The sequence below is a fragment of the Laccaria bicolor genome, genomic scaffold, assembly GCF_000143565.1.
Source record: "Laccaria bicolor S238N-H82 LACBIscaffold_55 genomic scaffold, whole genome shotgun sequence".
NCBI lineage: Eukaryota > Fungi > Basidiomycota > Agaricomycetes > Agaricales > Hydnangiaceae > Laccaria > Laccaria bicolor.
Genome location: NW_001889926.1, coordinates 326817 through 342132, shown reverse-complemented (window position 1 = coordinate 342132; position 15316 = coordinate 326817). Strand labels below are relative to the sequence as shown.

The 15316-nt window shown below is 50.2% G+C and overlaps 3 protein-coding genes across 3 annotated transcripts; 1 reads left to right on the top strand and 2 right to left on the bottom strand.

The window, feature by feature from the left end:
* Positions 1 to 1159: 1159 nt before the first annotated feature.
* LACBIDRAFT_295696 (uncharacterized protein) lies at positions 1160 to 4310 on the bottom strand (the record flags this gene model as incomplete). The annotated part of the gene is made up of 8 exons (XM_001888431.1): positions 4220 to 4310; positions 3646 to 4163; positions 3217 to 3598; positions 3114 to 3170; positions 3025 to 3060; positions 2089 to 2971; positions 1607 to 1903; positions 1160 to 1552 (listed from the first exon to the last, which is right to left on the bottom strand). Exons 1-8 carry the CDS (start codon positions 4255 to 4257, stop codon positions 1160 to 1162), a joined length of 2604 nt encoding a protein of 867 aa, XP_001888466.1. The 5' UTR covers positions 4258 to 4310.
* Positions 4311 to 9135: 4825 nt separating this feature from the next.
* LACBIDRAFT_312928 (uncharacterized protein) lies at positions 9136 to 11199 on the top strand (the record flags this gene model as incomplete). Its single annotated transcript, XM_001888490.1, has 10 exons — positions 9136 to 9219; positions 9281 to 9521; positions 9573 to 10140; positions 10191 to 10312; positions 10364 to 10426; positions 10476 to 10568; positions 10618 to 10678; positions 10728 to 10898; positions 10950 to 11008; positions 11063 to 11199. The coding sequence occupies 10 exons, from the start codon at positions 9136 to 9138 to the stop codon at positions 11197 to 11199; spliced, it is 1599 nt and encodes a 532-aa protein (XP_001888525.1).
* Positions 11200 to 11375: 176 nt separating this feature from the next.
* On the bottom strand, positions 11376 to 12719 carry LACBIDRAFT_295694 (uncharacterized protein; the record flags this gene model as incomplete). Its single annotated transcript, XM_001888430.1, has 1 exon — positions 11376 to 12719. One exon carries the CDS (start codon positions 12717 to 12719, stop codon positions 11541 to 11543), a length of 1179 nt encoding a protein of 392 aa, XP_001888465.1. The 3' UTR covers positions 11376 to 11540.
* Between the last annotated feature and the right edge of the window lie 2597 nt (positions 12720 to 15316).

Sequence of the window (15316 nt, the reverse complement as noted above, 5' to 3'; positions counted from 1 at the left end):
TTGCGTGATAAACTGTGAAACACGCAGCTGATTCTCGAAAGTTGCTTCCTGGTCAAACTAGATAGGAGTGACAATCAGCTTCTTCAGCAAATGGTATGCAGAAATGTTAGCAGGTAAAAGCGTAGGGATCTCAGGAATGAGGGGGAGATGCGCCTCCTGTAATCAGAGAGACCCGCTCAACATCCTCTACTTGGATGTTACCGTGGTTAACCTCACGCGGATTTTTAGCGGATTGTGATGATAAGATAAGTTGCGACCCACCTACTTTCCCGGATTTATCAACTTCAGTCATGGGAATGTTCTCAAGAGTGGCAACATTGAATCTAGGTAGAACCACAGAGAATTCATCACAGGACCTAGACATTTGTTGAACGTCAGCGCTGCACTAAGGAGGTAACCGCAGTCGTTGAGGTCGAGGCAGGCAAGAGAAAAGTTGGGGTTCCGGGTAAAAAAACGTGTTGAATTTTTTTGAGTATTTCCTGAAGGATGCATGACGGACAAATTCTATCGTTCTGTGGGCTGATTACGGACAGGATTGAGGTCACCAAAGCTTAAGGGAGATGAACTCTGCAATAAAATGTCCACCCACAGACGTTGATACTTCAAAACCGACGCGGGAAATCGGTGTTGACGATCTACATAGCAGTTATCCGAGGGAGGGTGGTTTGCCGCAGAGACCGATGGCACGATAGCTTTATGTACAAGGTGCGTTCTTCTTGTAGACGCTGCCTCGAGGTGGCAACAGGAGACTCGATCCCATCGTAATGATAGGGTATCCAGATAAAACTGTGCACCAGAGCCGTTTTTGGTTGGTTTTTGGTACTTTGGCGTCGAGGGTCCATCGAGGGTTAGCTTTTTTATTCTTTAGAAAATTGAGAGACGTTGTGCGTGCACAGTAGAAATTTGGGAAGAAGCGATAGTCATCTTCAAAGGGCGCTCTCTCGAGAAACCAAAGGCAGCGTAGAAGGGGTCATTGCCAGTTGATTGCCAGTGAGGCTTGCACAACCGAAAATTTCACCGTCACTCGCTGTGACATGTGACAATGAGCTGCGCTAAATATTATTACATTATTACATCTACAATAATATTGGACATCATTTCTTTTTGAACTACGCCATAAACTGTGAAAAAGTTCACACTGACTCGGACTCAAAAGGTCCTAAACATCAGAGAAGAGTGAAATCGGACGGTTCAAAGGTGCCGGCGACACATCAAATCCCGTAGACCTCTTCTGAGCAGCAGAATTCATGATAGCTGGTGGAATAAACGGCTCATAAGTGTGAATCGGCGGGGAGCGATGGGGGATAAAGTTCGACGTGGTGGGAATTGGACTCAAAGGTACAAACCCAGGAGGGAAATCGTTGTCGTGAAGAACGGCGTGTATCTGAAGAGGCGTCTGATTGGAGTACATTCCAGAATATATGTGGTCAGACGGCTCTCGAGGATGTGGTAGAGGGGGAAGTGATGGTGTCATAGGCCTGTTGGCGTGCTCAGAGCTGAGAAGGACTGGGTCGACCACTGACTCTCTAGGAGCGCTTGCAGGAGATACCGACTGGCGCAAAAGAATTGTCAGACTACGTAGAAGCATATAGTTGATTGAACCTACCGGAGATTCGACGTCGATGTTGGGAACTGTAGCGTTCGCCGCTTCACGTTGGCTATTAAATCTCAACCAATTTCTAGGGGAGACAGCGCGTTCTGGAGCCGCGATGGTCCGAGGCGCTTCACGACGAGGAGGCGATCGGGGAGCGGCATCTCTACCTCGCTTAAATTGCTCAACAGAAGCACCATCTCGATCCACTCCAAAGTTTGGTAGAGGGGGTAGGTCATGTTTCTGTAGGCGCGAGCCAGCACTCATACGTGGAGAGCGGGGCACAGCGGTAGGTTCGGCCGTCTTGGGGCGCTAAAATGTAAAGCGAACAAGAGACCCTCAAATGAGAACGAGTATAAGATACACAATAAATTAAAACAGAGGAATTGGAACGAAACAGAAGACAATTACTGTCCAACCTTCTCAAAGCTACTTCACTTTGAAAGGGACGAAGAAGAGAGAAATCGAAAAGGTCAAAAAAAGGAGAATTAGCGTACTTCAATTACAGTCTGCCCAGACTTTTTTCTCATACTTCCTGCATACACCGAATTGGAAGCGGCGCCCTTCTGCTGCTTCGGAGCGGGGGATGTAGAACTTGGTGTCAGCGACCTAAGGATATCCGAATTATGTGAGCGCCACTCCTCCACAATCTGCTCAGGCTGGGTTCTCGCGCGAGTCCGTCCACCCCGTCCCAAACTCTCACTTTCACGATCACGGCTCTTGCCTCCTCGCCGTGCACGATTACTCTTCTCCTTCCCCTTGCCACGTGGCGGACTGACAAGATCGAGCTGTGAGATATGTGTAGATCCCATTGATACCGTTGATATTGTCGGCACTTTGCCACGGATCATACTCCCAAAGACCGTTGCAGCGTCGTCGTCACGAGTATTCGCTTGGAAGCCTACAGTACCGTGCTTCATACCACCAGGGTAGGCATAATCACGGATGACAGTCGCGGGTTCCCTTTGACTTTCTTCTGGCTGGTTGACCTCCGCGCCGATGGGAGGGACTGGGTTACTCAATTCGTGAGGAGGGGGTAGTAGAATTGAGTTGTTCTCGCCAAGGGTGGGGATGTATCCGTCAGGAGGCAATACGATGGAGCGATGAGATCTGCTGGGACTCCTGTTTCGTACTGAAATAGGATGGATTGCTGTGGGATCGTCGAGGTCGACAAAGGAGGGCGCTGCGGAAAGGAAAGAAGGTGCTCGTGGGACGACGTTAATTTCTTCTGGTGAGCGAGCGAGGGATGGGTTAACATTGTGTTCAGGAATGGGCTGCGGTTGCGTTGATGGAACGCGCATGGGAACTGGGCTGACGACAGATGGTCGCGGAAGTGAAGGCGCGAAACGAGCGGTATCTGGTACGTGATGGTGTTGAACACTTTGTAAAATGTCAGAATGGCGAATAAATTGAAAGTAGTGGGTAAATCTCACGGAGTAGGTGAGCTTGGCCGTCTCGAACGGCTCGTACTAAAAACGTTGCAGAAATGAGAATCAATATGCAAAAACTGACTCAAACTTACGTCGCAGCTGAAGCGGCCCGTCTGGAGCGTGTAACGCTGGGTTCTCGCGGTTCACGTCTAACGGTCGAGGTTAGAATAGTTTATCACCAAGTCATAGACTCACATTGGAGGCCTAGCTCGTTCTGGTGCGGACGGGACGCTTTCCATCACAGAAGGTGCTCGATTCAAAGGTGGCTGAATGGAAGCGGGAGATTGATGAGAAGAAGGTACGACCTCAAACCTCTCGTCATCCCCAGTATCCACAGATTCATCATCTTCAATCTCTTCCTCAACCCTCCTACCCCTCCTTTCATCCGATAAAGCCATCACCCTTCCCCTTTCCAAACCCTCCTGGAAACCCATCCGTCTCCCTTCAGCCAACGCCTCTGATACAGCCTTTTCCTCTAATAATTTCCGAGCCCGCTCCCTATCTTTCATAGCTTGGTGTTCAGCGGCAACGCGTTGACGTTCAACGGTTTCGACGATTTCTTGGGCCCTGAATATTTCTGATCCACGATCAGGGTAGATATACGTTGAGTATCACCACACTCACCCTTTTGCGCGACATCCAACTGCGCCTTGTACAGCCCCAACTCCGTCTTCACCTTTAACAAATCCTGACTCAACCTGGCCTTGGCATCATGTGCAGTTCTTAGATGAATTAACAATTGACGCGCATGGCGCTCTGCTGCATCTGCGCGTGACGTTTCCTGCGTCAGGCGGTCATTCGTCAAGAGGAGAAGAGTAGAAATAGAATCGCCAGATGGGTTTGAGCGGGTGTGACGCGGATGTGAATCAGTCGGAGAAGAATCGGCAGGATCTTGGCGGCGATTGAGGTGATCTCTAAGTGCGTCCAAGCCGGGGAAGTGGTTGTGTGGGAGGGTGTTACGACGTCTTTTGGAAGGGGGGGGAGTGGAGTGGAGTTTGGACTCGGGGAGGTTAGGTTTTGAGAGGTGTTCGGGGTGGTGACGACGGCTGGAAGTTGATGATCGTGACGATGAAGAGAGCTCGTCGGCGACGAGTTGTTCCAGAGCCTTTGCGGCAGACATTGTGGGGGTTCTAAGCTTCTTCCTGGATGAGGAGATGGGTTGCTGATCAAGGCAATGGAGCATAAAAACGTCACTCACCGGACATCGCCGTCGTTGGACGTCTTGTACTGCTCCATAAGAAACTGAACGTAGAACAAAGGGGTGGGTGAGGGAGGAAAGGGGCCCTGCAAGGTGCGGGGTATTAAGATGATTGACGACTCATAATGAGGAGGGTGCTTGAGTGATGAAAAGCCTCGTGTTGACGTCGTTTTCATCTGTTCCGGTCACAATTGAGGAGCAACATCGGGCCACTTTTGATTAGCGGAGGTTGAGTAATTGACAGAGAGACCGTCTCGAAAATACGTCAGGCGGAGAAAAGGCATGTACGAGCATGCACAAGCGGTCTACGGCTTGCGCCGTTTACCTCCTCCTCATCCGCTGGTTGACGCGTGGTTGACACGTGGTATGGTGATGTTTGGGCGATAATGTTGCTGAACTGCTACATTTTCATGTTATCGAGAGAGGATCTCGTGATAAATTTATCAGATGAGGACGATGTCTTTTGAGATGACTGTGGAAATTAGGGATGGGGTTAAGGGAAGAAATCAGATAACGTGCGTGTCAAGCCGGACGGTGTGGGGTATTGCGACCCTTCTGCCGCCGAATGTGGGGCTGTAATTTCGTTATCAAACAAGCGCCGAGCCTAGCACTGTCAAGATAGCGAGGTATGGCTGTCCGCTACCTTATGGTCTCGCCAAGTTGTGCCAAGCGGGAAAAAATAAACCGAAGTGTTTGATACTGCCACCAGAAATAAACAACAAGATCGAGAGTTTCTCCAACCTGGGCACAGCAGGAGGAAATTGGTATCAAATCCCTGATCCGTATCCGGAGGAAATTTTGAAAAAAAATCGGATAGGCCTCAGGCCTATCCGGAGGAAAATCGAAGAAATTTAGACAAATGCTTGAGCTGAATGTCCGGATAAAAACTGCCTAAGCCAAGGGGGGCCTGATCTCAGTCCGGATAAAAATGGGACAAAGTGAATATATTCCCCCAATATTCCCCCATTTTGAGTGAATTAATTGAAATGGGAACAGATGAAGACGAAAATGATTAGGTATGACGTGTTACATCGAAATTCAAGGTCTTTGGGTGCCAGGAACCTTGCCTGCGCAGCCGAAAAAAAATCATGCCTGAGGTAATGTCCGGATAAATTTTGGGAAATTCCTATGTCTGATCCCATATCCGGAAGAAAATTGGGAAAATTCACGATTTTGGGATCAGGCATTCAACATGACTTTCCAGGGTCCTGGCACAGCTGGGACTTACTGCTATTCTGTTCCGAGGTGTTCCAGGATAGTAATTGTAATATCTTTCAATGATCCGAAAGATATTCATCCGGGCCAATCACATGGCATCTTTTATACAGTTTCCATTCTGGGACTTCGTTTACATAATGAACTGCAAATATCATCGGTTCATCGTTCAACAGCTTTAATTTCTTTGCTCATCGTACACCACGATCCCAAGACCCCTTTGCTCGCTGTCAGCTCTATCCCTCCCGGAACAAGTACATTGCTTACTGTCAACGGGATCCCTTCCCCGGCGTAGAACTCTTGCCTAAACAGGGTAACCAAGGCTTATCTCTGGCACGCCCCGAGTGTTGGCTGTCCTTATCTTTCCTCTTCCCGTAGCCGTTACGGAAGTCTCGATAAAACTCAAAAATATCAGCAAAGATGTCTCACGGTTCATATTCTTCGCATTCTGCCTCCATCATGACCGAGGACGAGGAGGACTGGGAAGACTACGTCCAGGGCGGTTACCATCCTGTCTTGATTGGAGACACCTTTTCAGAGGGGAGATACGTCGTCGTACGCAAGCTCGGATGGGGCCATTTCTCCACCGTGTGGCTCGCGAATGATACAAAGTGCGTATTTCGTTCTCATCAGACCGCGATATCGTAATCTAATCACTTGTCTTCTGTGATTCCTGTTTAATTAGAATGAACCGACACGTAGCCCTTAAAGTTGTCAAATCAGCCCCACGATACACAGAAACGGCCCTAGACGAGATCAAACTACTCCAGAGACTCATCACGTCGTCCACACCTCCAGTCGCCCCCACGTCGTCAAAGCCCAACCCGCCCCCATCGCCATCGCACACCCATCCCGGACGTTCTCATGTAATCGGCTTTCTCGATCACTTTAAGCACAAAGGGCCCAACGGTACCCACGTATGTATGGTATTCGAGGTGCTGGGGGAGAATCTACTCGGCCTCATCAAACGCCATCAAAACAAAGGCGTACCCATACAACTCGTCAAGCAAATCGCGAAGCAGGTTCTCTTTGGCCTTGACTACATGCACAGATGTTGTGGCGTCATACATACAGGTCCGTAAGCCTTGATTTCACCATCCACCTCTCAATCTCACATATCGCTCATAGATCTGAAACCGGAGAACGTCCTAATATGCATCGACGACGTCGAGTCCATCATCCAAGCGGAACTCGCATCCTCCAACACCGCCAGCTCCCCGACCACCAAGCTCGTCGGCGTCCCACCTTCCAAAGGTCGCGGCGGTAACCAAACGCCAAGGTCAGAATCCGTCTTCATCACAGGTTCTCAACCCCTCCCTTCCCCCTCCTCATCCTTCGGTTCGAGCCCCATGCTGGATAAGTGGGCGTTCGGTATGAGCAAGATCGACAGAGAGGAAGCGTCCCCAGAGAAAAGTGGCCTCTCGACGCTTAAACGGCCTGAGTCTGCCGATCTCGCAGCGGAGGTAGGCAATGTCTCACTCGATACCAGGGCGGGGTCTTTTGTGGGACGTGTCCCTGGCGCTCCAGGCCCCTCTCTCCTCTCTCAGCAGGCGCCTATGGTCACGTCCTCGTCCATCCGCCCTCTTCCTGTACCAGGGAAATCCCAAGCCATGGAGGATGATTCTCTGGAGGATGCTTTGGAGACCAATGAACGGATAACGGTGAAGATAGCTGATCTTGGAAATGGTGAGACTTCCCCGCTTTTTTTTCGGTCATCTTCGTCCGCTGACGTCTCTCTTCAGCTACCTGGATCGAGCACCACTTCACGGACGATATCCAGACGAGGCAATATCGCTGTCCCGAAGTCATCCTCGGCGCTAAATGGGGAACTAGCGCTGACATCTGGAGCGTAGCCTGCGTGGTATGTCGTTCTCCAACGTCTTACCTGCTCGTGTAATGACCTCCTCGTAGATCTTCGAGTTGATCACAGGTGGGGATTATCTATTCGATCCCGCCTCTGGCTCTCGCTACAGCAAGGACGACGACCACATCGCCCAAATCATGGAACTCATGGGTGAGATACCCAAAAGCATCGCATTCTCCGGCAAGTACTCTTCCGAGTTCTTCAACCGCAAAGGCAAGTCTCCAAGCTCACCATCGCACAATGTAACTGACATGGCTATACAGGAGAACTCCGCCACATTAACAAACTACGATACTGGCCACTAGAAGCCGTGCTTAACGACAAATACCTATTCCCCAAAACCGACGCTGACTCGCTCGCCTCCTTCCTGACGCCCATGCTCCGCCTGCACCCCGACAAACGCGCCAAGGCCTCCGAGCTCATCCACCACAACTGGCTGGACGGTATCGTCGTGCAAGGCGAGATCGACGTTATCAGGCGGGCTGAGCAGGAGGAGGCGGAGAGGGTAGCTGCTCAGCGCCGTACATCGAGTCGAGATTCTGCGACGGGATCGAAATCTCGATCGAGGGAGAAGAGGAAGAGGGCTGGTGGGGCTGGAGCGGCGTTGGATGTTGATGAGATTGATGCCATGAAGCCTGTTGATGTGAACGTAGAGGATGAACGGGATAGGGAAGATGAGGAGGGGGGGGATGGAGGGGGGGATGGGGAGGACGGGTTGATAGTGCGTCAGCCGCCCCTCAAGTTGAACCTCCCTCCCACTCCGGTTGTCAAGGAGCACGCTCAGAGCTCACCTTCGGCACTGACTAGGGCATTGCAGGCTAACGCCCATTCGAAGCCAGAGCCCAAGGTGTCGAATTCTGGCGGAAGTAAACGCAGACGTTAGTATCTTCTTCCCCTTTTTTTTTCTTCTTTCTTTTATTTCTCCTTCCTACCCTTTTTGGTTCCTCGCACATACCACGTACATATACATCTCATTGTTGTTCAGCTCTTGTTGTACTTTGCTCGTGATACTTGCCGTATGTTAGAATACAGCATTGATTGGGACTGACGGGCGGTTTATGTAATAGGTTTCTTTTCAAGCTGGTTTTCGGGGTAGGGTTGTGTGGCTTTTGGAGAGATGCCGGTATAGTTAACGTTCTTATAATGCGTAATGCATTGAAGACCCGTTTACAGATGCCAACTATCAATGTTTATGGTGATGTTCCCTGCCAGTGAGACCGACTACAAGTCCCGGCCACATGCGTCTGCGAATCGGACGTCATTTCGTGTCAAGTCTCGGCCGCTACAGAGAAGGTCCACGGTTAGGATGTAGCTGTGGTGATGAGGAACGGCGAAAAACTGCAAAATGTCCCACCCGTGATATCGTACATAATCGCGTCCTAGTCAACTTTCATGGCACCAATGTGGCTTCTTTTTCACTGAAGCACAGATGAAGTAGTGATAGCAAGGAAGAAGTCCCTTTTGAGTCCCTTTTTAGTTGTATGTCCGACATATCACTTATAGGAACAAATTCCTGTCAAGGAGCTCCGCCCACGGCTCAAATTACAACTGAAAGGTATCTTGGACAACATTGGAACAACAATTGCACAACAGAGCGCCAAAAAGTATAGTTTCTGCTGGTGATTGTCGGTGAGAAAGCCGATTTCCCTCCATTGCTTACCATCGCGTGACGTCATAAGGTCATGTGTTGTGCGTGCTGACATAATGGCCAAGACATAGCTCCGAAACAAGCTCCGACTAACCTCACCTCTTCCTCGTTACCAAAACGTACAAAAGCCACAGCGGAAATGTTTTCTTTCTTCCTTCCTTTTCCCCGGATTATACCATCCCCTCAAATATGTCTGTCTCCGACGCCGTTTTGACCCAGATCCTTGCGCAGCTGCAGTCCCTGCAAGTATCGCAGCAGGCGATGCAAGCCAAGGTAAGCAGTTGGAATCACTCAGGACGAATTCCTGGCCATCGCTAACCATTGTGAATTGAAGTTGGACGCCATCTCTAGTGGCAAGGGCTCAACCCCTCTCGAACCGAAGATCAGCACGCACGTTCGGTCTGTGTCGGACGCACAGTCGGTTAGCTCTACTCCGTCATCACCAACATCACCTATCGCCCAACGTGTGGCTTTAGCGTCGGCTACCCCTCGCACGGCATCCACCCCAGTGTCAGCACCTCTGACGGACAAGGTGCGGGAGAAATTGTTGTATCCAGGCCGTGTCAACCTCACTAGTACGTCATAGCTGTAATTTCAACCTCACAAATACTCTAACTCGGTTCCAGCTTATCCTGATCAACACGGAATTGCGCCACATCCTCTCCATTGGGGTGTAGAGAACTCCATAGAGCGTGGACCGGTCATTTGCTCCCGCCTACCGTCCAGCATCAAGCAGCGCAATGCCATTGGCGCCCACTCTGGGTCTTACTCCATCTATCGCGCCCTCTCTATTGCCATGGGCACTCTTAACCCCACCCATAAACCAGATTACTCCCAGACAGAGCCACCCGTCGACATTCCACCCAATCCCACATGGTCAGATCCATCCAAAATCGTCTCGTTCGATCCTTGGGGCCATCTCGTTCCCAGCGTCTTTGCGAAAGAGGTCGAAAGTGGCTTGGATATCAGGCCGAGTATCGCCGTCACCAAGGCTCACTTGAAGATGAGCGAGTTGGATGACGCCGCCAGAAAGGGTGATATTGAGGTAGATGGCTCAATCCTCTTGAAGAGTAGACCGGTGATGAATGTGGATGGGACTCCGAGTGATGCGTATCCAGGAGTGGAGGCAACGGTTAGTAAGGCCGCGGTTGAACCGGTGTGGTACCTTCCTGGAGTGGCTGAACGGTTTGGAATGTATGTCATCGTCTCTTTTCGTCTTTACTCGTTCTGAAGTCATTGAATAGCTCAGAGGCTCTTCTTCGCCGAGCACTCTTCGAAGACACGGGAGGAATGTACCCTGAACTCGTTACACGTCCTGACATCAAGGTTTTCCTACCTCCAATCGGAGGCCTTACAGTTTACATATGTATGTTCCTTTGTTCCTCTCCCCGAATCTTTGTCTCAAGCATCAATATAGTCGGGAACCCTGCCTTCATGTCCGATCAGAGCAAAGAGCTCACTTTGCGCGTTCACGACGAATGTTTGTAACTGAATTCTTTTCTCACATGCGTTTTGACACCTTTCATCAGGTAACGGCTCTGACGTCTTCGGCTCCGACATATGTACTTGCAAGCCTTACCTGACATACGCAATCGAAGAGTGTATCCGTTGCGCGCAGAAAGGCAAGCAATTTCTATCATCATTGTCCTGCTATCTGACTTTGCGTTACAGGTGGCGTCGGAGTTGTTGTCTACTTCCGCAAAGAAGGCCGCGCTCTTGGTGAAGTAACCAAGTACGTCGTTCCCCTCTTATCTTCCTTTTTCCCAACCTCACGGCTCCAGGTATCTCGTTTACAACTTGCGCAAACGCGGCGGTGATTCGGCAGACAAGTATTTCAAATCGACTGAAATGATTGCTGGCGTGAAGGATATGCGGTTCCAAGCTCTCATGCCCGACGTGCTACACTGGTTGGGGATTCAGAAGGTGGATAATATGGTTTCTATGAGCGATATGTATGTGTCACTCCCTTATCGCCCCTCTTACTGGCTAATATTGCATATCAGGAAATACGACGCCATTGTAAAGAGCGGTATCCCGATCCTGAAACGATATGATATCCCCGGTACGTTTCCTCGAACTTTTCATCTGCGTATAAGATGCTGAAGTCTTCAAACAGATCATCTCATCCCACCCGACTCTCGCGTAGAGATCGATGCGAAGATCGCAGCTGGGTATTTCTCGAGCGGGAAGCAAGTGACGGAGGCGGATTTGGTGAAGACTGTTGGGAGAACTTGGGAGGAAACGGAGCATTGACCTTTGGTGTTCCTGACCACTGTATTTTGTACTTTTCTGAGTTCTCGACGATGTCTGTAACACCTCAAATGATATGCGATCTTCGCGGAGATACTGTTTACGAGAAGCTGGCTCTGCTCGCCGCAATGTTTGAAAAGTCGCATGACAGTCCACGTCAAACGGCTTGCATGCTGACATTCGAGATAAAGGGGGGATGCATAAGAATAAGTGAAAGTATACATAGGTGTCCGCGATTGGCATAAGGCATAAGGCATATCAAACTAGAGAATAATAATCATGGGTACGACGAGAAAAAATCGCCAAGGAAAGGAAGTATCTTGGCCCAGTAGACCAATCATTCTTCAGCGATAGGCCTCATATGTCCACACACACGCCCCACCCATTATGGTAGCTATATCAACGACTGCCTCCGCCGCTTCCTTATCCATGCCCTCATCCATGCCCTCACAACCATATCCCAAGAAAAATGAGTCGGGCCTGATTCGTAAGGACGACAGCGATCGAGAACGGCAGCGGGAGCGGCGGAGGTCTGCGCGTGTCATGACGGCCTGTGTTGGGAGTTCTGCGCGCTTTGCACCCTCGAGTAAGGCTATGGGCACCTGTGATGTGGGATCAACTACGGGTGGCTCCATCACTGCGGTAGCGAGCTTAAGCGCGTGAACCCTCTTTTTTTTAGCAAGGACACGACGTGGTCTAGGAGGATCGGAAGTAGAAGGGGAAGTGTCGATAGAGGAAGAGGGCTGAGCAGGAGTGGAACCTATAGTGCCTCGACGCCTAATAGTGAAGATGAAGGGTCTCGAACGCCCATTCTTTACAGAAGCAGGAGGAGTGGCAGAGTCGTCGAGTTTCGGCTTTGAAGAGACGCTTTCCTTCCTCGTCAAAATGCTCGACACACCTTTCCTGAGACCCTTCCAGGTACGAGTCGTCCTATTCCCCTGCTTGTCGACAATTATAATGTCTGTCTCTACCTCAGTATCATGGCCGGTAGAAGTAGGCGTGCAAGGGACCGCGGTACGAGCTTGAGTTCTAGATCGCCCCAAAAATTTCAACGGCGTTAGAGTGCACCTGCTCGCCGCCGACGTGAATGTCGGATGGACATCAGAGTGGCTGTAACATCTGCGTCGGGTCCGGCCCAACTGATGAAGCGCTTCTTTCAACCCTTTTGCAATGTCGTCCACTTGGTTGACAGGCTCAACCACCACACAGCCAGTGTTCGCGCCATTCCCCTCAAAGTCCATAGACGAAAAACTAGAGATAGCGCTGTGGAAACTGTCTGTGCTCGAGGAAGGCGAGTCGGATCCCGGTGGCATGGCGAATTGCGAGAAATTGAGGTTGGAGAAATCGTCCTGAGACCCCCAGGCCAGCGAGGTTGGTCTCGAACGAACAAAGCAGGCCCTTAGCGATGAGGTTGGTGAAGGGGGGCGTATCGTCAGGCTGTCAGCGAAGTCTGGTTCTCTACTTGGGACCCAGAACAAGACCCTCGACGTGGCGGAGAGGGGATAGGGCTTGATGATAGACATTCAAATTAATTTTGAAGTTGGTGAGGGGGAAAGATTGTGTGGGTAGTTTGTCACAGATAGGGCAAGTCATTTTATAGGCGATGGCAAGGCACGGTGGCCGAGTGTTATCCCGCGTCAACGAGAAAATTGTGGCATGGGGACAATGGGGGCCACTAAACGAACGGCAATGGTGGCCTCGGGTATGCCCGATTTGGATGGGGTGGCCTTGCGGAGAACGAGCATCCTGGCACCGTGATCTGGTGGCCACCCAACCACATCTCCACAAAAAACGACTCGCATCTCATTTTCTGCAGGAAATGGTGATCATTACTTACATTTTGCCTCACCACCCCCCCTCACTGCTGTCCAAACTCACCATTGCTCGGGTGCTCCTTGGGCGAACTGAGAACAAAAGGCATAGAATGTTATGCGGCATCAAGTTGAATTGACTGACACACCGTTCGTCTGAGTTTCACCTCGTATATCCAGATCCCACGACTAACCTTTCCTGACATTAGCATAGGTATACCAAATTCGTTGCTGCCACAATTAAAAGTTGTAAATTTACTCACTGGAAGTCGTGGTAAGCAATGTAAAAGTCTACGGCTGAGGTTTGGGGGATTTCTCAGTCCTTAAGCGAGACAAAGATGGTGTAGGTGAGGGAAACCCAATGATGAAGATGACGTTAAATTGATAGCAGCCGTGGATCCCAGGTGGATAGATTTCAACCTATATGTTCAAGCCTTTATGAATGAGAGCGATGACATAATTTTTTTTCGTTCTATTGCATGGCGCGAGCGGAAGTAAAGCGCAAAATGCAGGCACCTGGAGGTGGATACGTCATATGCTCCTAGCGATAACTCCCAGCAGCCTCAGGTGAACACAAGAAGTGGAACGAACCGTCGGGCAGGTCACCAACGCGTTTCAATCGTGCTGTCCAAAATTCCGTCGAAGGTAATTGGAGGAGGGCCGATTAGATCATTCAGATTTATAATGAAAGAGCGGCCAGAGGTGACAGGAAAATTGTGCAACGAAGAACCAGGGGTGGGAAAACATTTCTGATCACTGTTTGGGCGCTATTTCGAATAATGGACGCTTGATGGACGCCATCTCCCCCAATCCCCGAAGATTTGCCGTTGCGTGCTCCAAATCTTCATCTAAAGACCTTGATAGTTGAGGCCTGAGGATTCGTATCTTGACTTCTTGTCAGAAACTCGAGGCCTAGGGCAGCATACAAATGAGCTGATCTCAACTCTTTCACGAAGCTCAAGTTGAGCCCAAGAGGGATGTATCTCATTGAAATTGTAATGCGGGTGTCTACGCCCTTTTATGGTTTTAAACGAGACACCTATTCGACTCCGTAAGCACCCATCCACCGAGATTCCTGATGCCTTTGCGTTGACTATTGCAGGAAGGATCGCCACTCGCGAAGGAAGTAGAAAAAGGAATAGCAGAATGATACGAAATCCATATGTTGCTGGAGGTAGGTTCTCTCAAGTACCCCTTGTTTACGCTCATTGTCGTCCTTCCATCGTCCAATGCCTACCTAATCCGTCTCTATCAGCGTTTGGCTCCGATCGTCATAGTCAGGTCTACGACCATCGTATCATTTGTATTGCGCCTTCACCCTTCCACACTACCACCTTCACCCTCATCGTTGTCGCTTTGGGCACGTCAGCATCCCTATCCTCTCATTGTCACCCCTACGACTCCCCCTTTTTCACCAAGTTGATCTGAAGATCACGTCGCGTTCGCAATCAGGTATTAATTCGCAGTCGATTACGCGGACATGTAAAGGAGACGGGTTGGCGTTAATTGGGCCGCCCGACAGTCTTCACCACCCTTCCAATTTCCCTAAACACCAAACTACATCGGCCACCAGTTCATCGACTAAGGGCTGAAGAGTAAACGTCAACAACCCACCGAATTCACCAGCGGGTGTCCTCCCATGGTTCGCGTTGTATATAGTTGGGACTTGCCGTTGATCTCGGGCTCCGGGAAGTGCGCTTCTGGATTCTAACAAAGTGACCAATATTCTTGTGTTCCTCCAGATTCTCGGAATCTTGCGTTCCACAGCCGCCTCTAGATCTTGCAGTGCCCACATAGACAACGTTGGGCTTCTACTTCTTCTATGGCAATAAGGTTGAGGATCTCCAGGGTCTGCCCGATCCTGAAGCGGAGACGGGATTCGTGCGCACGTCCTTGGATGAGTGTGACGCAGGAAAACCCATCAAGGTCATTTCTAGCCGTTCGTGGAACTTGACATATGACACGCTCCAAGTGGCCCATCCCTATTACAAAATGCGGGGGAGGGCCACTACAGTCGCAGCGTCACAATCCGATATTCCTTCCCTTGCTTCTTTTACCTCTACGTTGCGATCGCAGCAGCTACGCTAGGAAGGCGGATTTCTAGAACACCAAGGCTGATATTCACGCCTTTTCGTCGAAAAAAACAACTCACACTGTCGAAAATATACGGACTTCAGCTTCCGCCAGCTCCCCAAGTTGTCCCCATTCTCCCGTACTCAGACTGAAAAATGTGGGCGCACTCGTCCCGCCTGCCGTCTACCGCACCCAGGGTAACGCTTCCACTCTTCCAGAATCATACAATAACCACG